The sequence below is a fragment of the Manis javanica genome, chromosome 15 (assembly GCF_040802235.1).
Source record: "Manis javanica isolate MJ-LG chromosome 15, MJ_LKY, whole genome shotgun sequence".
NCBI lineage: Eukaryota > Metazoa > Chordata > Mammalia > Pholidota > Manidae > Manis > Manis javanica.
Window position 1 is genome coordinate 25,487,251 of NC_133170.1, and position 26,671 is coordinate 25,513,921.

The window sequence follows — 26,671 nt, forward strand, 5'->3', positions numbered from 1 at the left end:
TTGCTGCCTGACTGAAACATTGACTGAAACCATTAGGAAAGCAGTGAGAACATGTTGAATTTCTCCTGTTTTTCTATTTTATTAAATCATAGATGATCTTTTACAATTAAGTACTAAAGGGAAATTAATCTTCAGGAAACATATTGAAACAATTTATACTTAAAACGTTACACTTAAAGAAGATCCTAAACAGCCAGTGCTAACTGTTGTATGTGGACTTCTGACTGAAGTTTACATAATGAGTTTGAAGGTGCAGAATACAGTACTTGCATTAAGGATGCTCGTGCTGATCCACAATATTCAGCAAATTTCAGTTGGAAGAGAAGAGAATAACTGAATTCCCTGTTTTCATGATGGTCAAATATCTGCTTTCATGATGATCAAATAGATGCCTGGATTTCCAGGACACAACAGCCCCCTCATCACACCCCCTTCTATGGTGCTGAGGTCTTGGTGGAAAACAAGATGATGAATCAGCCAGAACTGGGTTATAACCGTGCTTTATTACAAGTAGATAGCAGACAATGAGAATGATGAAGTAAATAGAACTTTGAACAGGCAAAGGGGGAAATGAAAAATCAAGGGTATGCCCAACAATCAATTTCAGTCAGAACTGTGACACGAGTCGGTCATCAGAAAAGGGGCCTCCCCGTGGAATAGTGCCAGATAGGGCTGCGCTTCCCGTGGTGTTACCCACAGCTGGCATTCAGGGGAGAGGACCCCACAAATTCAGACCACACTAAATGACTTCCAGCCAGGTATCCCAACGATCAATTCTATTTAAATCATACTTCCATGTCTTCTCTCAGTCACAGTGAACTAATGGGAATATTGTGAAGAATGGAAAACAACAGATGACTATGGATCTTGGAGAGGCTGGTGAGGTATGTACGGGTTAGTCCGCACTGGGGGTACTATTTTCCTGCATGGTCTTCTTTATCCAGTCAAGGTAGTTCTTCACTCGTGTGTACATCCCATAGGTCCCACACTGGGGACCCCAGGACACCAGGCCAGCCACGTAGAATTTATTCTCTCCCTCGGGGTCCCGTACAGCAAAGGCCCCACCACTGTCCCCCTCACAGCTATCAACGCCCTTCTCCCCTCCAGCACAGATCATATTATTAGTGAAAACGAAGGCATTTATATCCACTCTGCGATTTACCACTTTCAATCCCCGGCAATTTTCTAAGGCAACAATGGGTATCTTTGCCCCTCTGAGCAGGATAACATGACTTTTTTTCTCTGTTCGGCCCCAGCCTGAGATCAGTCCCAGGGTTCCCTCTGCAGGGTTGTAGTTTGGGGATGTGCCTGGCAGGCAGATAGGGGACACAGTGGGCCCCATTTCCACTGGGTCTTTCAGCCGCACCAGTGCAATGTCATTGTCAAAATTCTTACGTGTTTCTGGGGCATCCATGATTTTCCAACCCGGGTGAATAAAGACACGTTCAGCGGTGAGCATCTGGGCATTTGCCAAAACTGAGGTGACCACCGAGGAGGACCCGACGTACATCACAGGGTTGGGGTTTCCTTCCACAACATGGGCAGCTGTCAGCACCCAGTGCTCATCAATGAGAGCCCCACCGGCCCGTGGGCTCGAAAAGAAGACTTGCCAAGGGAAGCTCTGTATGTCTGCCTGTACTCCTCCATGTATCCTCTGTTTTGCTTCAAAGGGCTTACTGGGGACACCGCAAACTGGGAAGGAAAAAGTGAGGTAGGAGGGAGCAGGAAACAGGTTGCTGGCCTCCTGCAGCTCCTCCCACTACTCGCTGCAGAGGTGCCTGGAACAGCATAGCCGCCCCTGCATTTGGTCAGCCATCCCAGCACCTGCCTCATCCTCACTCGCCTAGGGACCACACATCCCCCTCTGCCAATGCCACGAGCAGGCTTGTGGAAGACACTGGTCAAACTGAGGCAGTGCGTGAATTCCAAGGCCAAATGTCCACTCACATAAGTGGACCGCGTGACTCACAGCCCGCCCAGAGGCACACTTCACCCCAGGCTCAGCACAGGCCCAGACCCAAAGCTGATGGCCTTCTTTACTGCGGACCCAGCTGCACCTGAGTCCCTCCCAGGAGTCAGCGGAAGCAGGGCAAAGAGAGGGCTCTCCCACTTGTCATTCCTCACTGACGGGGCCCAGGTTTGACCACTTCGCCACGACCCAGTGTAACTAAAACTGAATTTTATTTCAGATGAAGTTGGCTTCCCTAAATCCCTCGCTGGTCAGCCTGAATGGACTCTTGAGTTGAGCATAACAGACTTTGGTCTCAGACAGACCTGGGTTCAAATCCCACCCCTGCTCCTCACTGTATGAACTTGTACTCAATTCACTTTTCTGTGAAATGGGGCTAATAATGCCTACCCCATAGGATTGTTGCAAGGACTGGAATGAGATAATAAATGAATTAATTAGCTCACCCCCTATCTCTCAAAAACACTATACCAGGATCAATATTATTATCCTGGCTTCACCTGAGAGCCTTCTACCTGACTCTGACCTGTCTGCAACCCCTCAATTCTTTTATCCCTCTATATCTTGTTGCCATATAAACTTTAATATAATAACTAGATTATTCAACTCGTCTTGTTTCTGAGTGTTGATTCCTCACTCCTAATTTTCAGGCCCCATGTTTAGCAATCTGAAATCCTTTCACAACGCCTACATTATCAAACTTCACTGGCACTGACTCTGATACCTCTGTCGCTGGCTGGGCTTTTTTCAGCTGGCCTGACTCAGTGTGGATGAGGAACACCCCAGGGCCCTGCCCTCCCACAGACTTCCCTGTCTCCCCACCAACTGAGCTTGACTCTGCTAGGCCTGAACTACTAAGTCCTTTCCCAAGAAGATCCCAGCTTCTTTTAGAAGGTGACCCCCACTCACCTGTATCTGTGGCTGGTTTTATCCCTAACCGAACCCAAGCCTTGATTACCTGGAATACATTTTGGCAGCTCTGTGCCCAGCAGCTCATTCACCCAGCTTCCATTGGCCACACAGTGATATTCCCCTGCAAGAGCACAAGTGTCACAAGACATACTCCTCAGCACATCCTCTCTCTTCTATTCTCCCCTCCCCACCATTCATTCAGAGCCTTAGCTCCTCTGGGATTGAAGGAGGGCATCAGATCAAATCAGTGAGGAAAGACTCCTGAGAACATCCTCCAAGCAATCCCTCTGGCCTCTGTCCTGCCAAGGGTGGAGGAGGATCAGTCTGATAAATGAGGGTTATGGTGGAGATTGGGAAAGTGCTTCACATGGGAAACTAAATTAAAAGCAATGAAGAGGGACATATTATGTCTTATCCAACCCTACATCTACCAACACCTCTCCATCAAGAAAGCCAATCATGGATGGGTGGACAGGGTGAGGGGGATAAAGGGACACAAAAATCTCAATCATAATATAAGTTGGTCACAGGGGTGATAATGAGCATGAAGAATATAGCTAATGGTTCTCTAACATCTTACTATGTTGCCAGATAGTAACTGCGCTAGTGGGGGTAAGGATTTAATAATGTATGTAACTGTTGAACCACTGTGTTGTATATTTGAAACCAATATAATATTGCATAGCAACTATACTTCAATTTAAAAAGAAGAAAGTCAATCACTATAAGCCAGTGACTTAAAGCCGGAAGCATTATTCCTGTTGGATCTACATTAAATAATTGGTCAAATGCTGGAATACATTAAATAATTGGTCAAAAAAATAAATACTGTAGGTGGAATTCCTGTAGAAGTTGTGAAGCTAAGCTCAGTGACCTCTGCAATCCCCTATGGAGGACCCTGTGGAACCCACCCTGCCCTAATTGAAAACCGTGTCTTTAGACTAAGCCGGGAAGATTAGCAAGTCCATCCCATTCCCTTTCAACTCTCTTTAAATCCCCTCCAACCCAGAAAGACTGTGCTTTTCACCCTCCAACACACACTCTTTCTTTTTTCTCTAGTCAAAAAAACCTACCACTTCCTTCAATTTGCAGGTAGTAATAAGGCTCCTCACAAGTGTAGTGAGTGACAGAACCAAATAAAGTATCTTCTGGATCTTCAACTTTACCATGCTGTATGGGTTCAGGAGAGCCACAGTCCACAGCTACAAGAAAAAGGCAGGAGAGGGGCAACCAGGCCAGCCACTCCCTCCCAGGAAGAGTCCCTGGGCTAGTGTCATCCTCCCAGCCATCTGCCTCACTCCTTTCCACCCCCACATCCGTAAGCTCACATGGGATGAATCCCCCACACCAGCCTCTGTGGCCATGCTCTCCAAGTGGCATCACTCAACTCCCAGCCCACCAAGTCCTGCCAATTCAGATAGTGCCTTCAAGGTGACACCTTCAAGTGACAAGGAGAAACCTGATTCTCAGTGTTCACTGAGGCCCCTGTAGAAGCCAGGAATGGACCCACATGGTGCTATTAACTCTACCAATCCCACTGCCCCTTTCTTTGGAAGACACCTGCTAACTTGGCTAGCCTGGGACCAGATGAAGACTGGGACTCCATGACTGGTTTCCCATCTAAATCCCAACCCGACCTCTCACAAGCCTAAAGAGAAACCATGCATCTGAATCTTGATGCACTGATCTTTCAATTCCCTTTGGGAAGAAAAAAAAAAAGGATCCCATTTTTAAAGAGATACATACGTTGACATTTCAGTTTGGAATTACTCCACTTTCCATTGCTTTGACATGTAGAATAGAAATATGTTGAACCAACACTTCCCTGGAGAATAAGAGACATCATCATCATCATCATCATCATCAGTTTATAAGAGGAGATAATGGAGAATCAAAATTAAAAATGGAGTCACTCTCTGGCCTCGGATCAGGGAGAAGTCCTCACCACAAGAAGACATCTCAGCAGAATAACCCAAAGCATCCAGCAGTTGGGGCTAAATGACAACTTTACCCCAGATTATCAGCTCTCCTTCCCCAGGAAGACAGGGCAGAAAGAGAATGCCAAGCTGGCCAAGGAGCTTCATGACAAGGAAGGGCTGCAGGTCCCAGCCCTTCTGTTTGTGGAGAAGAGTTTACACTTTGCTCAAGCATTCAATGAACAATTGGACAATTCCAGCACACTCATCCTAACCTAGGGATTAGGGAGGAGCCCCTAACAGTACTTCACCTGTACAACTTCGAACCCTTCCACACAGGTTATCTTCACCACATCTTTGAACACATATTTTGCTTTTTCAGGCTCCCAAACAGAATTGGCAGTGACTTCTTTAGGACAGGGGATTGCTTGGAAAGGACAGAAAAAAAAATTACCAAATAGTTGGAGGATCTCTGTTCTATTTATATCATTCTCACACTTTCTAAAATTGTTTAGCCATCTTCAATCTTGATGCCAAACATTCCAACATGGAGATGTCTAAAATAATATGGCATTATATACTAACTGCCCGCTCCCAAGTTGTGTGCACTGGCAAGTCCAGTTGAAGGATTCCTTAGAGCCCAAGGCACTTGTAGCAGCCACTGACAGGTTTGGGTCTTGCCGAGGAAGTGGACTATTTCAGAATCAAAACAATGTTTCTGTTTCGATTTTACATTGTCCAGGGACTTTGCTGCCACTAACCAACAACCAAAGAGTAAATTCTCAGTTACTCACGATCTCCACGGTAACGAAGTTTCCAGCCTCTTTTTTGCTCATCCTGATCAGTTTGGAAGATGATATTAAGAGCATTACTCTGGGTTTCGATGTTTATTGGCCCAGGAAATCCATCGCCACAAAAAGGGCCAAACTGCCGGTCTCCTGCAACAAACTGAAAAGAAACAACATGGTGAAATCAGAAGACAGAAAGAACTGAAAGAAAGAGGTAAAAATGGAGGGAATATAAAAAATAATAACAAAAGGTAGAAGGTAACATGAAATAAGAAAAAGGAGGTGAAAAGAAAAGGAGAGGAAGAAGGAACAATAATTTGTCTTCAAGGAGAAAACTTTCTGTGTGAGTTGGGGAGAAAATTCATGACCCAGCACGTACAACTAAACTGTCAGGGCAGTGGCCCTCTGAATCGGCTGGTTCCACATCAAAATCTTCTCTCCGCACGGTCACCACCACTTGGAACCCCTCCTCCAACAGGATCTGATATTCGCACCTTGAGTTCTCTGGGTATGGATTGGGGTAATTGGGACTTGTGATCTCCCCAATCAGTGTAGTGAAGACATCCCCACTGCAATTGACTAGGGGGAAAAAAGGAAAAGGGAAATCAGATACAGAGAGAAGCAAAGAAATTTCTGCCCTATTCTCTGACTCTCCTCGTGAACCAACAGTCCCTGACTGGAGCCCGTGTGCCACGTTTACACACCCAGGACACAGCAATGGAGACACTCAGTGCCTATTGGCTTTCCAAAAGGAGCTGATGATAGAGCCTTCCATGGCTTTGAACAGCCCCAGGTAGACTCTGCACAGGCATCTTTCTCTCTCTTCCCTAATTAATTAGTTTGATTCTGTGGGCTTATCTGCCTCTGCTCTTGTGCCTCTCCCTCAACTTACAGATCCAAAAATATATATATGTCAAATCAAGGCTGAGGCTAATCAAAATTGGAAGGGTAGACAAAGCCCTTACTGAAACATCAAACCGTTCCAAATCCCAGGGAACACACACCCCTCCTGATGCCAAGCTCACCTCCGCAATTCTTCATATCATCATGGAGGAAGTATTCCGGGGGGCAGGAGCAGAAGTAGCCGCCAATGAAGTTGTTGCAGAAGTGGCTGCAAGGAGCATCTGCAAAGTCCGTGCACTCATTTATATCTATAGGGAACAAGGAAAGTTCGAGGTCAACGACAAAGACCTGGAAAGAAAAGTGTGTTTAAACCCAAAACTACAAGGGTAAGAAAAAGTAGGAAAAGCCTGTTGCTTAAAGACCTTCAGCGAATCACATTTCAGGATGGTATTATTATGTATAACTCTCCTGAAGTATGACTGCAGAGGTGTGCCCTGCCATGGCACAGCTGTGAGGGAGCTCTCAATACCAGAGGCTTTAACCTGTGTCACAAGCGCAGCATTTCAATTCTAGAGACAACACTGCAAGCTAGGTGTGTTGATATGTGTTCTGCAGGGAGGAGGAACCATTAGCACATGTATTATTTGATATGATATTGTGTCACTCCTGTCAAATCTAAACAATAATTTGGCTTTATGAGATGATCTGACTTCATCTTAGCCTGGTGATACATGGAGAAGCACACAGAACTTGAAGGTGTCTTGGCCATTGAACAGGTTTGAATACCATACATTCCAGGTGTGACACTTGGTCACTGATCTTTCCTGGTCCTCTCTTTCCTTATCTTTAAGTGGAGGTAATAATACCTACCTTGAAGAGCTGAGGTGCAGATTAAGTGAACACAGGTGTATTTTCTAATGCAGTGCCCAGTTCATCATGTTTCTCAATAAATCCCCCTTTCCTATCCAGTACTACCATCATCATCACCACAAAGATACAATCATATGCTTGGATTTCACAAAAATAATTCATGGAGGAACTCATGCCAAATCAACACTTCGTGACAGTTATAAACAGAATACTCATCACTGCACTGCTCTGTATTTGTCCCACTTCTAATCTTTCAGCTGGATCAACAAGGCACCCGTAGAAGGTTGAACCTTACCTACAGCAACATAGTATGCCGCAAACCCCGTGAATCGCTCCTCGTTGGAGAAGTCCGACCTAAAGATCACCTGCAGTTTATTGTATGGGACATGGAACTCTTCCACAACTGGGGAGTTGGGATTCTTGCTGGTCCTTCGTCCACAGAGTTTTCCTTCTTCAAAGTCTCCTGACATTATCTAAGAGAAGAGACCAAAAGAAGCTAAGAAAGGTAATATTTCAGTGTGGAGTTCAGAGAAAAAGGGACAGAGAGAATAGAACATGTACCATCTGAGGATTATTTGCCTCTGGTTCCCTGCATGCCTGTGGCATGGCCTCCCACCTCCTTCTCCTTCTACCACCCAGCCCTACGCTCTGCGTGCGGACGACACTATACCTGCACTGAGTCATATGCACAGTTCTCTGACAGCTCTATGTCCAAATGGGTGAAGTAGAGATGGATCCCGTGCCCTTCAGGAACTTCTATTTCCCAAGATTTCTCTATCTCATTGGGGTAGGCCTGAGGATAGTTAGGGGACAGGATCTCCCCATACATAGTAGGCTCAGCATACGCCCACACCAAAAGGGAAAACAGGACAATGCACCTGAAAAAAAAGGCATGTGGAGAGATGGGTGGCTCAGGTCCCAGTGGACTAGTGCAGAGCACCAGGCTTTGTCACAGGGAGAGGGGAGGGGGAAGGAGGGGGCAACAGCACGTTCTCTAAGGAGAATCTTTGTTTGGAGTCAAGCAAAAAGGTCCAGGTCAAACCAAAACCAGGCTTCCATCTGAGCTGTTGTCTTGAGAAGATGAAGGGAATGGAGTCCTTGTGCATCTCTGTAGACTCATGGGCACTTACCTCATCTCTGGCACTGTGTCTACCCTGGTGAGTGGCACGTCTCTTGGTCCTGGCTCTCGGCACCTCTGGACTTTGGAGCTAAAGGGATGGCAGACCTGGCTATATTTGTCTAATAAACACAGGCACCTATTTGGCAGTAGGGGCCACCTGGGGTACAGTGTCACCTTCATACAAATCACACACAGGTTAAACAGCTATATCCCTGACCCCACCATATAACAGCTGCCCTCTCATACCCTCCCTGGTGCTGCTTCAATTCCTTTCCTGGACTAAAATTAAATCTTTTTCTTCTCCATCGCTTCCCTGGAACTTCTTCCAGTTCCCCCCCCCCAAGACATGAGTACTTTGCACCTGTTTTCTTCCTTCTCAGGTCTCCTTCCTCACCCCCGCCCTACCGCCCTCTGTCAGTCTGTCTCCTGCCCTCCCAGAACAATATTCCATTTCCACTAAGGTTTTCAGAAGTCGTTTCCCATCACGATCACCCACCCAGGACATCCCCCCCCTCCTCTGTTGGCGGTGACCCCCTTACCCCTTCAAACCAGCTCTCCTTTTACTATGTTCACTGTTGCATATACGGCTGCTGATGCTCCCAGTGACCACTGATGGGGAATGAGGTTTTCTCCCTAGGGGAAGGCAGTGACCTTGGGAGAAGTGGGCTGGGTGGGCAAAGAGAAAAGAGGCAGATGGACGGCAAGATACTTAAAAGGAAATGTATTCCGTCAATTCCCTCCATTAATTTTCCAGATGTTTTCCCTTTACTAAAAGACAAGGACAAGATATCTTCCCAAAGTTCCTAGAAAAGTCTTGCCAAAAATGTTCCTACCTCTGAAAACAGTGGTAAGTAGTGGGGTGATGTGGGGTTGGCAAGGTCAACCTAAGAGAAATAGGTTGTCTATATTCTGCCTTCCTTTTATTCTGCTCTTTCCAGCCCTCCATCTTTACCCGAAATCTTCTATGTGAAGTTTTCTGCCTTTCTTTTCTCTTCCATCAAAGCTCTGCTTTTGTTTTTAAGGTTTTTACCTTCAGAAGATGATGGGAGCAAGTGGGTCAGTCCCCTCTCTCTTGCCAGTGGGCATGCTGGGCAACCCTGCCAGCAGCCAAGAAGGGCAGCCCAGGGCCTGGACACTCCTCTGCAGGAACCTCCGCCGGCCTCCCTGTCCCGGTTCTGTTCGTATGATTCCCTTCCCCAGTGTACATGTCTGAAATTCCCTGGTCAAAACAGAGTGGGGGCTGGGAGACCAGGGCACAGGGAAAGGGCAGCTCAGCCTTGATCCTGGAGCTCCCTCTGCTTTTGAGACAAGAACTGCATCCTTCCTGAGGCCTGGGATTCCTCTCTGTCCAGGGTTCCAGGGGGGAAAGGAGTGGGGAATTTCACAGATTGCCTAATGCTCTTCTTCAGCCAAAGGGTGTGTTACAGAGTTTTCGGGGAAGTCAGGTGATTTGTGGGAAAAGGAGGGGATTAATACTGTGGGGGAAAAAGCCAAACTCAGAAAGTCCAACCCTCCAACTGTGTATGAATCACGAATTAGAGAGTAGTTATCAGAAATACAGACCTTCTCTGCCTTTAAGGCAAATTTAATGGTGGAATAATGACATACCTAGACCTAAACTGGTGCGGGAGGGAAGATGTTTTTTTCTCTTCCTAAAATCCCCTCCACATCTCCAAACATCTAAATTCTATCCACCAATCAAACCCCAGTTCAGAAGCAATCCAGATTCCCTTATCCATAACCTTGGGCCCAGATGTGTTTCGAAATTCAGAATTTTACCGATTTTTAAAAAGACAGGGCTGTACATGGACCCAACTACATAACACCTCCTCCTCCCACCAAGGGGAAGATTTCTTGGAGAAAATAACCCCTGACTTCTTCCAGCATCTATGAACCAGGCCCACCCATCTTCAGAGAATGCCCACTCCCTGATTTTCACAGGCCGCTGAGCAGCCTTCCCCACGACCCAACCCACCATGCAGGCTCTCTACGGTGTGGGACTCAGACGTGGGACTCTGGGCTTGATCTCAAATACACACTTTGCTCTATCTCACACCCTGCAACTCTTTCTAGGTAGAGCTTTGTTCTTTTTTGAATTTCATCGTCTGAGTTATTAGAGCATGTTAAGATCACTTTATAGGAAGCCCCATTTCCTGCTACCGTTGCTAGAAAACCCTATGAACTGCATTCACGTTTTCCCTACTTTTGAAAATCCTGCCAAGCTCCCTACGCCAGCCCAGGGAATCTATTCAACTTCAGCTTCTTCACTTCTAATTAGTGTTCTCAAAATCTGGGGTCATCTGTGAGCCTCCACTCCCATTCCTAAACACCCAGGTTGCTGGTTATTTACAGTAGCAGGACATGAAAATCTTGGATGAGTCAGTGTATTAATTAGGCAGGCTAATGCCACACTAGCCAATCTAAAAACTATTTCAGCTCAGACACAGTGGAGGCTTATTATTTACCCACATAAACAGCCCAGAATGGTTCCAGGTCAGCAGGACAGCGAAGGCCCTGTTATCTTTAGCACATTCTTTCTCACGGGGCCACTGTGAGAAAAAGTATGGAGGATCCCAGGTGGGAGATGTCTATGGGCCAGGCCTACGTGGGGTACACACAGCATCTACTCACAGTCCTTCGGCTAGAACCCAACTACGAGGTCACATGGAACTGCAGGGGTTGTCCCCAGAAAGAAGAGGAAATCTGGGTTTGATGAGCAGCTAGTAGTCCCTGGCCCAGAAGCCCCAAATATAACCCATATTTTCTCAAGCTGTGGAAAAATGGGGATCTTATTAACATTGCTCTGGCTCTTCCCCTCTACCCTCTTACCCAGGGTCTCCAGCCCACATTCACACACCTCCTGTCTGCTATCACTGGGCGACTTCCTCCCCGCACTGTGGGCACTGTGACATCTCCCAGCAGGAACCTCCTGCTATCACACAGAGCCCGTTAAAGGCTCAAGCTGCACAGGAATGTACAGTGAGAGGCATGATGAAGTTAACTCATGTCTGAGGACTCATAAATGGAAGCCACCCCAGTGACCTGGCGCAGGTCACAAATCTAACCCTATGTCAACCTGCACGTATGGGAGATGCCTCACCGTCAAAGAAAGCTGGCACCAATCCCAATCTTCCAATTCAGCCTTAAGTAGCTCACCTTACCCTGGAAAATAGGACTGCCAGCCTTCTAAGGAAATCCCCAACCTCATAGCCGTCCGCTTTGCCTCTCCATCCGCTTTGCTCTATAAAACTTCCCCTTGCCTCAGATCCCTCGGGAACAGTGCCCCTGCTTGTGATACATAGCACTCCCCCAACCCATGGATTGTTTTCCCTGGAATAAGGTCCTCAAACTAATTACTACATGGTTTTAGTTTTGTCATTTGAAAAAAAGTAACGTAAAGAGAGGAAAACACTTTCTTCTCTCTTTTTGGTTATTCCTTTTAGGTCGTACCAAAGCAGTGTGTAACCGCACGATGTCTTGAGTTTTCCCTGACGCAATTCCTGTATTTTTTTACACACAGCTTTCTGGATCCAGATATGACTTCCTCAGGGCTGAGGTGAAAACCGGCTTAAGTGACTGACATGCACTGAGCAATAATTAGATTTCAGAAAGTCAGTAAGTCAGATACTTATTAAGTATCTACTTATGTGCCAGGCTCTGCTAAGCTCTCAGTTTACAGAGGAAACAAAATGGACACAGCCTCTGCCCTTACAGAAGTCAGTCTAGAGCAGGGAATGTCACTTCTGACCCTGAGATTTTGTTACTGAGTTGAGCATGATATTCTTGTGCCAGATTCTTTCTTCCCTTTGGGTGAGTTCCCCTTCAGGAGGTTTCTCTTAAAAATAGATTATTGATATGCCCACCTCACCCATTCAGCCAACAGACAGACGTGTGAATCCCAAGTCAAGCCTGGGATCACCACCCTCAGCCTCCCACTACGTGGATGGAACCACCAGAAAGGATAAAGCCATGGAGAAGGCATGTCAGAGCAGAGTCTATAAACTGGTGACTGTGGTCAAACCTGTCCAGAAAATGCATCTGGTATTGCCTTACACAGTATAGGTTTACACAGAATTTTTAAGATTTTTTTAATTAGTTGCCAATATTAAAAAATAGAAGGTTGCACACATAAACCCACATCCATATTTCCAGCTTCTTTGAAGAAAACAGAATAGATAACCCACAGTTCCACATGAGGCATGCTGTATACTTTTCCACGGTCTCTACTACTTCCTATCGTCCCTGACTCTGAGGTCAGTGGTCAGTTGTCATTTGCCACTGTACCTTCCTTAAAGAATGAGTTAAGGGAACTATGTTTATAGCCCTGTACCTATCAAAAGTGGGAAACCATAAACAAAACAAAATAAATTCACAAGATTAAGAAAACTGGGAGAGAACCTATTTCTTTATAGAAATAAAGAATATTCCTACCAAATTATTGTGAAAAAAGCTTCTGTTGAAGACACTATAATGGGAAAAAACAAAATAAAATATGACCCACTTCACTTTTTCACATTATCCATCTGGCATCTGTAGGTCTGGAAGCAGAGTGGGGGTGTGCTGCAAAATGGAGGGTGGGGGCACATAATAATAGAAAATAAATCTGGTCTTTGTCCCCAGTTCTAGGTACAAAACTCCTAAAACCCTCAGAATTTCTTAGATGTAGAAGTGTCTTTTGTCCTTCCTAAGGGGTCCCTTTTGGTCTTATACTAATCAAGTGACTCAGGGTGGGGCTCCAAGACAGCCTCAGGATGGTGCAGAGCGCCAGAAAGACCAAGTGGTAAAAGGGCTGAAACTTTTAGCCCCTCCCACCAACCTCTGTGGAGACAAGTTTGGGGCTAGAGAGCAAAACTCTCTAAAAATTCTTGAACAGTAAAAGAAGATGTAGTGTATATACACAACGGAACATGATTCAGTGATAAGAAGAAAACAAATCCTACCATTTGCAACAGCATGGATGGAGCTAGAGGGTATTATGCTCAGTGAAATAAGCCAGGCGGAGAACGACAAGTACCAAATGATTTCCCTCATGAAGTATTAGAACAAATAAAAAACCGAAGGAACAAAACAGCAGCAGACTCACAGAACCCAAGAATGGACTAACAGTTACCAAGGGGAAAGGGACTGGGGAGGATGGGTGGGAAGTGAGGGATAAGGGGGAAAAAGGGGCATTACGATTAGCACACATAATGTGGGTGGGTGGGGCATGTAGAAGGCAGTATAGCACAGAGAAGACAAGTAGTGATTCTATAGCATCTTACTATGCTGATGGACAGTGACTGTAATGGGGTATGTGGTGGGGACTTGATAATAGGGGGAGTCTAGTAACCATAATGTTGTTCAAGTAACTGTACATTAACAATACCAAAAAAAATCTGAAATAAAAAACTCAGTTCCTCAATAAAAACAAAATTCTTGAACAGGAGTTTCTGGGCTGGTGAACATGTGGAGGTGTTGCCAGGCACCTGTGTCTGGGGAGGTTTCTCCCTGAGCCTTAGGTGAAATCTCAACCTGGACTGGGGTGGGTTCTTGACTTGGATCAAGAAAGAATTCATAAACAGGTCAGGTGAGTGTAGGTGTACCTCCGGGGGGAAAATGTGTTCCCAGCCCACAGCAAATAAACCTTTGAAGCCACAATCTGTCAGAGAGAAAAATCAAGTGGGAGAAACCTGTTTATTGCTTACAAGATGTCGTCTCTGTTCGTCTACTCCCACTCACCCACATCTCTCCCCCTTCTGACTAGGAAAAACCCAAAATAACCACTCTGGTCCCTGTGAGCTTGCCTCTCCACCTGCTCCCCTTATAATCACCTCCTGATATGAAGGTGGACTTCTCTCCACTCCTTGGAAACACCTATTGATATGGAGATGGACTAAGACCAGGCAAGAGATTGTGGAAATAATTGCAATTTTACCCACAGTAGGTAAGGAAGGAATTCATTAAAGCGAGAGTAGTAGTGAAAGGCAGCAACCATGCAGGCAGTAGAGAGCAAGGAAGAGCACAGGAAGGAAAGAGAAGCTCATTGAACTCCTGCTCAGTGTAGGACAGATCTCTGGCCAACTCCTAAAGCCAGGGTCACCTGGCATCCAGTGTCTGCTTGAATTCTGCACTGCATGGGAACTAAGCCTCTACCAACCCCAGGACTGGGGGAGCCGCAGGGCACCGGATGGTTTGAGATTATGTCCGAGAACTTCCCCAGAGCAAAGAAAAGAGATTTGGGGGCAGTCTACCAAAGAGTATGATCATACAGCTGCAGTCCTGTCCAGGTCACCCAGGCAACAGAAACTTGCAAGCCCAAATCAGAGGTCTTAGTAGCCCTTCCCTACTTGTCTGAAGTAAAACAAACAGAGAGACTTGTGCTTATATCTAGAACACTGAATGAAATAGTGAAGTAACACTGGAAAAAGGGGTCTTTTATTAAAATCTCCCGAGAGACTTGGAAGAGCTCAGAGACAAAACACAGTAAGCTGACTGTGAGAAAGCTTCATTTAAGGCAAAGTACACACTTGAAGAAAAGGGGAGTGCAGGAAGCCTCAGGCAGGAGGCGGTGTACTTAAAGGCTTAGAATTCATGTCTTTGGAGTGGGGTAAAGGGCCAGGGGGGATCTAGCCTTGACATGTGGTCTTATGATGTTTGTCTCCTCTGAGAGATGTTGTGTCATTACCATAGTCAATCCTTTGGATATTCTGTAAAATAAACTTAATACAAGGACATTCTTGATCCTGGTCTTCTCTAAGATAATAGTTACCTTCAAGCAGTGGGAACATGCTATTTAGGACTGCTTTGCTCTGCCTTAAGATAGGGTCGGTTGTTGGCTAATTACCATTAAGTATGTTAGGCATCTTATCTCCTAACTCACCAGTTTTTAAAATGGAATCTTAGCCTTAAGATGGAGTCCCTCCTGTTCTTACTATACTATTTATATGTCAGTATTTTTCATCATAGGCAGAAAAAAATTAATCACAGTGCTTGTCCCATGTCCCTGCTCTGCCTCAGAAGTGCTTTTAGAGGCTGCACTCAGAAGGCATGGAAGCTTCACACCCCTTCTCACTCGCCTTCCCAGGCATCTCTTCCATCTGATTGTTCTGGAGTTATATCCTTTTATAATAAAATTGTGATCTAAAAAGAAATAAAAACCTCTTGAACAGTGAGGCTTGATGAGCTCCTGGGTTGGTGGCGAGCACACGGGGAGGGTGGTACGCCCTAATCCCACGGGGACAGGAGCTCCTGCACTTAGGACACTTCCAGATCTGTCCTAGGTACCTCTTCATCTGGCTGTTCATCTGTATCCACTGTCATATCCTTCCTGATTAACGGGTAAACCCAAGTAAATGTTTCTCTGAGTTCTGTGAGATGCTCTAGCAAATCAATTAATCCAGAAAGCTGTGGGAGCCTCTGATTTATAGCCAATCAGTCAGAAGCACAGGTAACACCTACACTTGGAATTAGCATCTGGAGTGGAGGCTCTTATGGGACTGAGCCCTTGCCTGTGGGATCTGACACCCTCTCCATGTAGCTAAGTTTGTAGGACACTCAGTCAGTGTCTGCTAAGAATTGCTTGGTTGTGTCAGAAAAACATCCATTGGAGGTGGGAAAGACTAAAAGAGAATCCTGGAGAACATCAAAATTTGCAGGACAGGCAGAAGTGTTTGAAAAGGAGCCTAAGGAGTAAATTTCAGAAGAAATGGGTAGTTTGGCAGTTGCCTTTAAGGAGAACTGGGAAAATGGGGAAGGGTGGAGCAGGGAACAACTACATTATGTCACAAGTCTATTAGTACTTTTTGACTTTTGAAATGTATGTATGTATGTATCATCTTAACTTTTAAAATTAATTTTTAAAAATCACAGCAATAAAAAAAGAAAAGGAGCTCAAGAAAGATCACAAAAGGGCAGTGGAAAATCAAGAGATTTTTCCAGGAAAAGCCAAGAGAAGAGAGTTTAAGGGCAGGAGAGTTCCAATAAAAGATGGTGGAATAAAAGTATGTTTACTCACTCCCTTCTCTAAAATACCAAAATTAACAATAAAATGATTATTAGAAAAGAACACTTCATCAGCACTGAAATTAGAAAAGGGCTACAATGCAAATCATTGACTATAAGAAATATTTTCAGAGGATAATAAAAATCTGAACCAAAACAAGGGAGGGCACCTGGAGAAGATTCCTGTCCAGATATCAGGGAGGGTCCTACATTTCCCAAAAAGTAAGACGTCCCTAGGGAGCCTAACCAAGCATCCTTTGTTAGGACAATGAGGACTAGAGGCAACAGGACTTGTCTTATGGTAGAGGAACAGAACACCAAACAAAGCCCCAGAATATACCACAGCCTGGGCGGCAATGATGAAGAAAGGAAGTATGGGCACCATCCTTTTCTTGTCCGTTTCAGACTCTCACTGGGAGAAACTGCCTGGAAGTGAGGCAGAGATTGAAACGAGGGCCTGCACAGCCAGTTTTATAGCTGTTGATTATGAGATACAGCAGGGAAATGGGACAAGGGTCCTGCCATTGTAAAATCTACTTAGCCTACGGAAAAGGCCCAGCTTATTGTTTGACTTAATCTATATGCTGTTCCTCTTCTTCCAGCCCTGTAGTCTATTAAGTAACTTTGGAACCAGAATGATAGACAGACCTCCAAAGTGTAAATGAACCTACATGGGTAAAGAATGCCAAGACCCAGATCAACACAGTCAACTAAATAACCCTATTCTTAAGATAAAACTTCAAAGCAATTATTAATCACCTGTATACATCATGCCTTATGCCGACCCCTACCCAAAAGGCCCTGTAAAACCTCAAACCCTAAGCCCTTAAGCACACCTCCTCTCTTGACATTGCCTGCACTCCCATCTGTGTGTGTTTTGTCTTACCAAATAAACCCTCTTGCTGCATAAGCCTATTGCGTTTGTCTCTAAACTCCTTCATGATAAAGACAAGAATTGGCAGACCTCCACCTCCAGTTCTAATGTCTCTGTCACCTTGCTTTTTCACTCAGCTTTCTAGTCTTAATGCAGTCCTTTGTCTCTTTCCCTGTTTTATTTCAGACCAGTAGGGAAGTAGAAGTTCTCAAGACATAATCTCTCTCCATGCAGTACTCCACAGCTCCCCTATATCCTGAGGTGGTAAGGAGATAATTCCTGCGTGGTGCACATCAAGACACCGGACACTAGGTGACCCTAGCTTTAGGAATTGGCAAGGGATTTGCCCTATGCCAAGCAGGAGTTCAGTGAACTTTTTCTCCCTCTGTTCTTCCTTGCTCTCTACTGAATGGACAGCTGCTGACATTTGCTTCTATTCTCGCTTTAATGAATTCCTTTCTTGCTGACAGTTGCTCAACCTGATGAAGAATTCTTTCCCTATCAGAGTCAAGAACCCTCTCCTGTCCAGGCTGAGGTTTCACCTTGTGTGCAGGGAGAGACCTCCCCCAACACAGCTGCCTAGCAACAATTAGAATCAGTTGAACAGAGACAACTCAACAGCAAATATTTAAATAAAATACACCTTAAACTCTGAAAGCCACATGCAGCTCCTGCCTAGGTGATGGGCTTTTCTGTGGACTGGAGGAAGGCGGATGCAAAAGAAGAGGAAGAGAGATGAAATAGAGCAGAGGACACATCAAACAGTTTAGAAAGTGTCCTGATGCAACATGATCAAATTGAAGCTGCCAGCTCCCTCAAAAAGCATCCCTCTTCCCTCCCCAAAAAAGCCAAGATGAGAAATACACAAACAAATCTGTAATGATACCTATGAACAAAACACATTACCCAAAGAAAAGAGAGATATTATTCTAATTCCAGTAGTAAAGAGAACACAGATATCCCACGGTGCGATTGAGCAATAGAGAGACCAAGAATAGCTCCACTGGTTGCTGTTAACCAACCCATTATAAGAAGCAAGGAGCTGGGTGACTGTGCTTATGATACTTTCTAACATTTTTGGAGAACTAACAAATATAATGAAGTTGACTGGTTGCTCCTAATGTCACTGGACAAAGTGGTGAAAGAAAAGGACGAGCTCAGAGATATGAATTCCCAGCCCAAGTACCACACAGTGACGGGAAAGCCCGTGTGTGCCTGGAATGAGACCGTTAACTCCTGCAGCCAGAGGGCTCAGGTTACTGACAAGCAAATGCAGAATCGTCCCCTGCTGAATTACAAGTTGTATTCCCAGCCTCTCAGGGCACTGGTTGGCAAAGAATGGAATCCTGCAAGTTGGAATGTGGACATGTGGGAAGATGCTGATGAAGCCGGGGAGACTGAGCCCCTAAACTCTGTTGAATCTTCTTTATCAGTGGAAAAGCCTCCTCACCTGCAATGGAAGTAGCTTCTTCACCTCCAAGCCCTCACGTCCATCTGTGGGGGATTAACCTTGCATTGCCTGAGGAAATTAAAAAGCTTTCCCCTGAGGCTGCCAAGTAAGACAATACTGATTCTCTTCAGGACCACACCCACCAGCCCAATTTGCTTCAAAACAAAGAACTAGACCCAAGTCCCAGCAGGCCCCTACAGGTTGAGGTACAAAGTGTGACTCATGAACAGGTGCAGCACACTCTGAAAGAATCACTTGGGTTTTCTAATTTATACACGGGACTCTGGGGAACACGTGTGGGAATGGCTCCTGAGGGTGTGTGATAATGGTGGAAGGAACATAAAGTTAGATCAGGCTACATTGATGTAAATGAGCTCACTAAGCAGAGACTGGGCACTTAGTGGTGCAGCTTGGGGAGTAAGGAAGGGCTTCCACAGTTCGTTTGGTTTGCTGGCTAAAACATGGACCAAAGAGCGGCCCATGAATTATAAATAGCGTGAATTATAAATGCTAGACCTGCCTTGTTTAATGTAGAGGAAGGGACTCAAAGGCATAGGGAGTTTGGGATGTTAGAGTGGATTTGTCACTTAAGACCTCCTCATCCACACTGGGAGGGTCCAGAAAATGTTATCTTTCACCACTACTATGAGAAATAAGTTCGTGAGGGGGACCAGGCATCCTTGAAGAGCTCTGTGATGGTTCTTCTCTATAGGCCAGACCTTAGAGTAGGAATTGGGAAACCTAGAAGCAGTGGGAGTAATTGGATCCTGGGATGGAGAGGCCACATGGCAGCCCCAACCACCAAAAGGCAAGGTGGTTACCATGACGGACAGCAGAGTCCAAACAGCAGTCAGAACTGTCTGACTTGCACAGGCCTAGGCATGAGCTAGTTGGTCAGGGTGCTCCTAGAACTGAAACAGACAGGAAGCCTACTAAATTCTTACTTGATCTGTCAAAGCAGAAAAGTTTTAGGTCAAGTGAACAAAAGTCTCACCTGAATCCTAAGAACAAGAGTTACAGCCTCTCAATCAATTCCCAGACTTGAGCCAGTTTACAGACCCAGAACACATGAAAGGAGGGGCCAGACTGCTTGAGAAAGGACCTTGGTACATTGTCAAAAATGTATACTGTTAATCTTCCTACCAGCCTTCCCCAGAAGAATCAATGGCTCTTTACCTGGGAAACTGTGTTCTGGGGTGTCTTGCCAATGAATTTCAGACCCGGGTAAGTTTGCTATGGATTCAATGTGACCAAAGAAATTGACAGTAAAACGTTCTTGGGGTGAAAGGGTTATACCCAACTTTATTTCCAGGTGGCAGTTCAGTCACTAAAATCCCATTCACTCAGAGCGAGTCCTCATGCAGCAAGCCAGTCTCTGCCTCTGGGCCCTTCCATCTGCACAGTCGTCCTCCTGGCCTCTGTCCTCGGCGCTGCCACCACTCCAGCCTCTGCTCTATTCTCCTGCAGCCTTGCAGCCCTGTCACCATGTCATGCCCAGAGCACTGGGTGGAGTTCTTTATATAGAGTCAAATTGCCCACAGTGTCAACCAGGGCCAGGTGAGAATCCTGGCCACAGGAACTCTAATTTTATCCACATGGGGAAAAGGAAATAATCAGACTTTGAGGGGCTACAGGACACCAGCTCTGAACCAACACTAATTTCAGAACATGCAAAATGTCACTATGACCCATCAGTCAGAGGGACTTATGGAGGTCAGGTAATTGATGGACTTTTAGCTCAGATCCCTCTTACAGTGGGTCCAGCAGGTCCCCCAAAACCATCAGTTCCAAATGCGTACTTGTAATAAATACACTAAGCAGCTGGCAGAATACCGATATTGGCTCTCTGACCTATGGAGTGACTAATATTATGGTGCAAGAGGCCCCACCATTGCCCCTACCTAGGAAAATTGTCAACCAAAAGCAATACCTATTTCTGAAAGGACTGCAAAGATAAGTGCCACCCACCATCGAGGATTTGAAAAATGCAGGCCTGGTAATGTCTACCACATCTTCATTCAACGCACCTATTTGGCCTGTGCAGAAGATAGATTTTGGAGAATGGCTGCAGATTATCATTAAGAGTAACCAGGTGGTGATCCCATTTGCAGCTGCTATACCAGATGTGCTTTCATTGCTTGAGCAAATTGACATATCTCCCACCTAAAGGAAAAACTCAACTTTATTCTTTGCTGTTTAGGGGAAAACCCAGTTCTTCCCTACTGTGTCTTTCTTCCAGCATCTCGTTTATTCTTCTCTACCACACATAACACTTCACTTCCTGTCACCAAGTGTGATCCACAATTTTCTGCAACACCAGCTGGGTGTTTTACAATTCAACTCAATTCTGACACCGTCTACCTGGAGACAACAACATTCCACGGGTTAAGGCTTCACTCCTACAAGAGTTCCCACCCCCGTTTCAGATATCCATTGCAAGCTCAGATTGTCACCTGTGCTTCTGACAAACTGGCTATAGATCAGAGGTTCCAACTACCCCTTCCACAGCTTTGATCAATTTGCTAGAGCAGCTCACAGAACTCAGAGAAACACTTTACTTACTTTTACTGGTTTGTTATAAAAGGATATGATAAAGGATACAGCTGAACATCCTAATGGAAGAGATGAGTAAGGGAAACATGGGAAGGGCCACTGAAACTCCACACTCTTTCTGGGTGTACCTCTCTCCAGCAGTCCCACATGTTCTTTGACCTGGCAGCTCTCCAAACACTATGCTTTTGGAATTTTTATGGAGGCTTCATCACACAGACTTGATTGATGATTAACTTTATTTTCAGTCCCTCTCCCTTCTCAAGAGATGGGGGTTGGGGGGAAGAGCTGAAAATTCCAAGCTTCAAATTATGGTTTGTTCTTCCTGGTGACCAGCCCCTATCCAGGAGCCATCCAGGAGCCCACCCAAAGTCACCTCAAAAGAACAAAAGACTTCCTATCACCCAGAAAAGTTACAAGAATTTCAAGACCCCTGTCAGAACAGAGGTCAAAGACCAATACTAGAACAAAAGATGTTCCTAGGATTCTTATCTCTTAGGAAATTACAAGGGTTTCAAAGGCTCTGTGCCAGAAACCAGGGGCAAAGACCAAGATATATATTTTCTATTATCTCACACCCTGGTACCTACTAGGCAGCTATTGACCTAGTACATGTTTTTTTCTCAAAACTTGTTGGTAAATATCGCCAGAAGCAGTTTGCTTTCATTTGGCAAGAGCAGCAATACACCCTCACTCTCCTACTTCAGAAGTTTATCAGCTTTCCAGCCCTTATGAAAATTTAATTCTCAGGAATTTTTTTTTTTTTTTTAGTTCTCAAGGATCTTGATTGCCTTTCCTTTCCACAAAATATCACACGTGTCCATTACATTGATGGCATGATGCTCACTGAACCTACTAAGCAATCATCAGCAACTATTATAGATTTATTGGTAAGCTATTTGCAAATCAGAGAGTGGGAAATCTAACAAAAATTCAGAAGCCATTTACCTCAGTGAAATTTTTAGGGGTCCAGTGGTGTGAAGCATCTTGAGATATCCCTTCCAAGGTGAGATAAGTTACTGTGTTTGGCTACTCCTCTAATCAAAAAAAAGGCACAACATCTAGTGAGTCTCTTTGGATTTTGTAGGTAACATATTCTTCATGTGGTGTGTTACTCCAACCCATTTACCAGGTGACCCAAAAAGCTGCTGGTTTTGAGCAGAGGCCAGAACAAGAGAAGACTCTGCAACTAGTCCAAGCATCTGTGCACACTGCTCTGCCCCACGGACCACGTGGTCCAGGAGATCCAATGCTGTTTACAGTGTTGCTGGCAGATAGAAGTGTTGCTTGGAACTTTTAGCAGGCCCCTGTAGGCAAATCACAATGCAGGGCCTTAGGATTTTGGACAAGGCCCTGCCGTCCTCCATGGATAACTACTGTCCTTTTGAAAAGCAGTTCTTGGCCTGTTAATGGGCCTTATTAGAGACTGAACACTCAACATGGGCCACCAAGTTAACATGTGACCTGAGCTGCCCATTATGACTCAGTGTCATATGACCCACCAAGCCATAATGCTAGGCATGCACAGAAACACTCTGTCATCAAATGGAAGTGATATATATGTCATTGGGTCCAAGCAGGCCCCAAAGATATAGGTAAGGTACATGAAGAAGTGGCCCAAATGCCATGTTCTCATTCCTGCTACACTGCCTTCTCACTCCCAAGTTGCACCTCTGCCCTCCTGGGAGTTCCTTATAGTCAGTTTGACAGAGGAAAAGAAGACTTGGACCTGATTTACAGATGGTTACACAATATCCAGGCACCACTGGAATGAGAGCTACAACACCACAACCCCTTTCTGGGATAGATAGATGATAGTTAGATAGATAGATAGATAGATAGATAGATAGATAGATAGATAGATAGATAGATAGATAGATAGATAGATCGATCGATACATAGATAGATGACCTCCTGTATCCTACTGGTTCTATTTCTCTGCAGAACCCAGACTAATACAGACACTTAAGCATGTTCTTTAAAAATATAGAGAAAAATACATTATCCAAAAGTACTTTTTAAAGCAGACAATTTAGGAAAATATTTTTAAAACAAAGAGGGAGACTTCTAATAAAATGGCAGATAGACTTGCCAGAGATCCCACTAAAATAATAGTGAAGGGTAGAGTGGGGAAGATATAAATCTATAGGAATGAAGCAAATGGAAGAAGAAATGCCAGCAGATGACACATTTAAACACACTTTTGGGAGATGGAGGACTAGTGATGCTACAGCAGAGAGGAGGTAGCTGACAAACAGCCAAGATCAGAGGACTAACTGAATGCCTACACGCAAGGTTATTATAGAGGGAAGACAGAAATTTGGGAGTCACCTTGGCCAGGAAGTTACCCTTAATTTTTGCCTGTAGTCCATTGGCCATAGCTAATCACATGGTCTCAGCCTTCCTGCAGGGAAGGAAGTTGAGAAGTTGTAAGCCCAAGCACAGATAGTGAGTGACACACATCTCTGCCATTATGAGAAAGTGAGAAAAAACTTGTTTTTCCACAAGTATGGTACAGAGGGAAAAGAAAAAGAGGGCAGTAACTTCAGAGAAAACCAGGGTATTCTAGGACAGGAAGCCCTGCAGACGGTAATAGACAGGCAGCAAGGAGCCAGGAGAAAAGAAGGAAGGAAGGAAGAAGTAGAAAGAGATCTTGAGATTGCTGAAGAGGGAAGGAAAGACAGGGAAAAGCAGCAATCAGAGAAGAGAGGTTTCACCGATATGTTATGCTTATTTCTATACAAATACTTCCACTTCGTTTTATAACAATGTCTTCATGTCTCTCTTTCCACTAGACACAGAGCTTCTTGAAGGCAGGGGCCATCTTGTATTCATCTTTGTTTTGAGGGTCCAGCACAGAATCCAATTTATAAGCCCTCAGTGAATGTATTTAATTATAAAGAGAACATATTATCTTAATCTTCTCTTCTCTCACTCACCAGCTAGGTAACCAGAGACGGAGGTGCTGCATAGGAAGAATGAAGGGAACGTGACTGACCAAACACCTGAGGAGCAAGGCAAACAGGCACCTGTTGTGTCAACAGAGACCCAGCTTCTGTCCCATGCCCGCCTTTCTCTCAGAACACCAGAAGTACGAGAAGGGACAAACATGTTATCTAATTGTATAACACAAAGAGAAACTGACTTTCAGTATTTTTAAACAGGGTCTAGGCTGACTAGATGTTTGAACAAATATATTATACTTATTCAGCAAATCAGAGATTTTAAGGGTCTTAACATCTACCCAAACAACTTCAATTAGACAAACTCTACTAAAGTTGCTTACATTACAACCCAGAATCCCCCTCCTGGTTATAAACCTATAGTTTCAAAATTGAGGATGATGAACTACTGGTAAGTAGTGATATCAGGTTAGTGGACCCTGATCAGCAATAGTTTTAATTTAATTTAATTTAATTTAATTTAATTTAATTTAATTTAAATAGAATAGAAATTATCAGAGAATTTAATTTAATTTAAATAGAATAGAAATTATCAGAGAACATACACATAGTATGGCAGGATGTTTTGTCTGTACATCTGTGTAAATAGTATACGTATTTGTTGTCTAGGGTATGAAAAGGTGTACATACTGGATAGCAATGTATTTCTTACAGTTGAGTCCAGTTCATTAAAAAAAAATGTTTGGAGTCACAACCCTAAAGAAACTGTCATTCTTGCTTAAAGGAAAATGTCCACTGTAGCAATATTTGTAATAAAATAAATACACCAATAAACAGGAAATGATCCAAGTATTCCTCAGCATGAACATGAAAAATGATGGCATAATCACACAATGGAATGTTACATGACAATTAAAATGAAAGTTTTAGAGCTATGTGTAAAAACATGAATACATCTCAGTAAAGATGATAAGTGTAAAAACAAGCTGCAAAATGATAGTTTTTGTAATACCATTAATACAAAATTTTAAGCATGCAAAACTATATATTGTTTCATGGATATAAACAGTATGTAAAGATAAAAACGAGCACAAGATTTGATAGATAGCAAAGTCAGCAAAGTGGTGACCTCAGAGAAGGGAAGAAGGGAAATGCCCTGGGGAAGGGATACCAAGCTCTTCAAGTGTACACGGGATCTTTGTTTCTTAATCTGGGGGAAGTCATATTATCTCTACTTTTCTGAATACTGCATATTTTTTTAATTTTTGTCCACCCAAAGGGGGAGGTGAGATGATATTTAACAGACTTAGATTTAAATTCTATCTCCACTACTTACTGGGAAAGACACCTAAGTTTCTTAATTTCTCCAAGACTCTGTGTCAATAAGAAGACATCATAATAATAAACATCAAGTTTCATAGCCAAATTAAGTGAAGTAATACGGCTATAAGTCCTTTAAAAAATGCTATAGAAGTATATAAGCTGTAATTGTACAGGTATGCTCGCAGTTATTACAAGAAACTCTCAGTGTTTCTTTGTTACACACTCTAATAGAACGCTGTCCCTTTTCTGCAGAGCACGTGCAATTATACCTGCATTAATGCTACCGTGTCACTGGGCATCATCCCCACTCCACAGCCTTGGGCTCACCATTATACTCTCCGGAGCCCAGCACGGTCCCCAGCACAGGCATTTTTGTCAGTGTGATCTGAACAGTGGTCACCTGTAGGAAGTAAGAATGGGAAGCAAGGTGGGCAGAAAGGACTTTTGTGTATTTATACTGTTAGAATTTTTAACATGAACCTCTAATACTCAGTGACAGCTTAATTTTTTAATGAAAGTAACAAAGATTACATCGGCGCATCTTCATTTCATCGCCTCTCGCCGAACGGAACGTTTTAACATAGGCAACTGCCTGAAAAAGGATGCATGAAGTAAAGGAACAGGAAGTAGCGTTCAGGGGCGCTAGGCTCCCCCGAGACCCATTGGGAGCCAAGGCGGAGTGAGTATGACGCTTGGAGAAAGGCCGGAGGCACCGTTGGGAGGCGCTCGCAAGACTGCAGCAGGAATTCCCGCCTCTCGGTTACATGCCCCAGTAACCCCGGCGCGCCAGCGACCGACAGTAACCTCGCGGTGGGGGAACGAGCCCCTCCCGCCCCGACTCTCGCCTGCTCCCGCCTCAGCCAATAGAAAGGCAGCGCACGAACCGGTGGACACTCTCCCCCCGGAGACTCCGCCCCTAAACAGTTAGAACCGGGTTGCACAACCACCTGCCACCGGCTTTAACTCTTCCAATCGCAGATCTGGTTCTCAATTCCAAGCCCCGCCCCACCCCGGCTGCCCCGCGTCCCTGCTCCGAGGGAGTCACCTTTGCCTTACAAAGATTCAGGCCCTCCCTCTGTCTTACCTTGCCGCGTTAGGCCCCGCCCTCTGCCCGGACCAACCAATAGTCGGGGGAGCCTGGAGACACTGGGCGGGCCCGCAGCCAATGCGCAC

The 26,671-nt window shown here is 44.7% G+C and overlaps 1 protein-coding gene across 2 annotated transcripts; it reads right to left on the reverse strand.

Annotated features, from left to right (window-relative positions):
* Positions 1–484: 484 nt before the first annotated feature.
* C1S (complement C1s) lies at positions 485–9,616 on the reverse strand. 2 transcript variants are annotated; one of them, XM_017642021.3, is made up of 13 exons: positions 9,449–9,616; positions 8,958–9,084; positions 8,429–8,506; positions 7,969–8,176; positions 7,594–7,771; positions 6,611–6,736; positions 5,965–6,164; positions 5,592–5,745; positions 5,109–5,224; positions 4,628–4,706; positions 3,955–4,083; positions 2,928–3,002; positions 485–1,692 (listed from the first exon to the last, which is right to left on the reverse strand). In XM_017642021.3, exons 3-13 carry the CDS (start codon positions 8,431–8,433, stop codon positions 896–898), a joined length of 2,067 nt encoding a protein of 688 aa, XP_017497510.2. In that variant the 5' UTR covers positions 8,434–8,506; positions 8,958–9,084; positions 9,449–9,616; the 3' UTR covers positions 485–895. The 2 variants fall into 2 exon arrangements, with proteins under 2 accessions (XP_017497510.2, XP_073078374.1); XM_073222273.1 differs by lacking the exon at positions 7,969–8,176.
* Between the last annotated feature and the right edge of the window lie 17,055 nt (positions 9,617–26,671).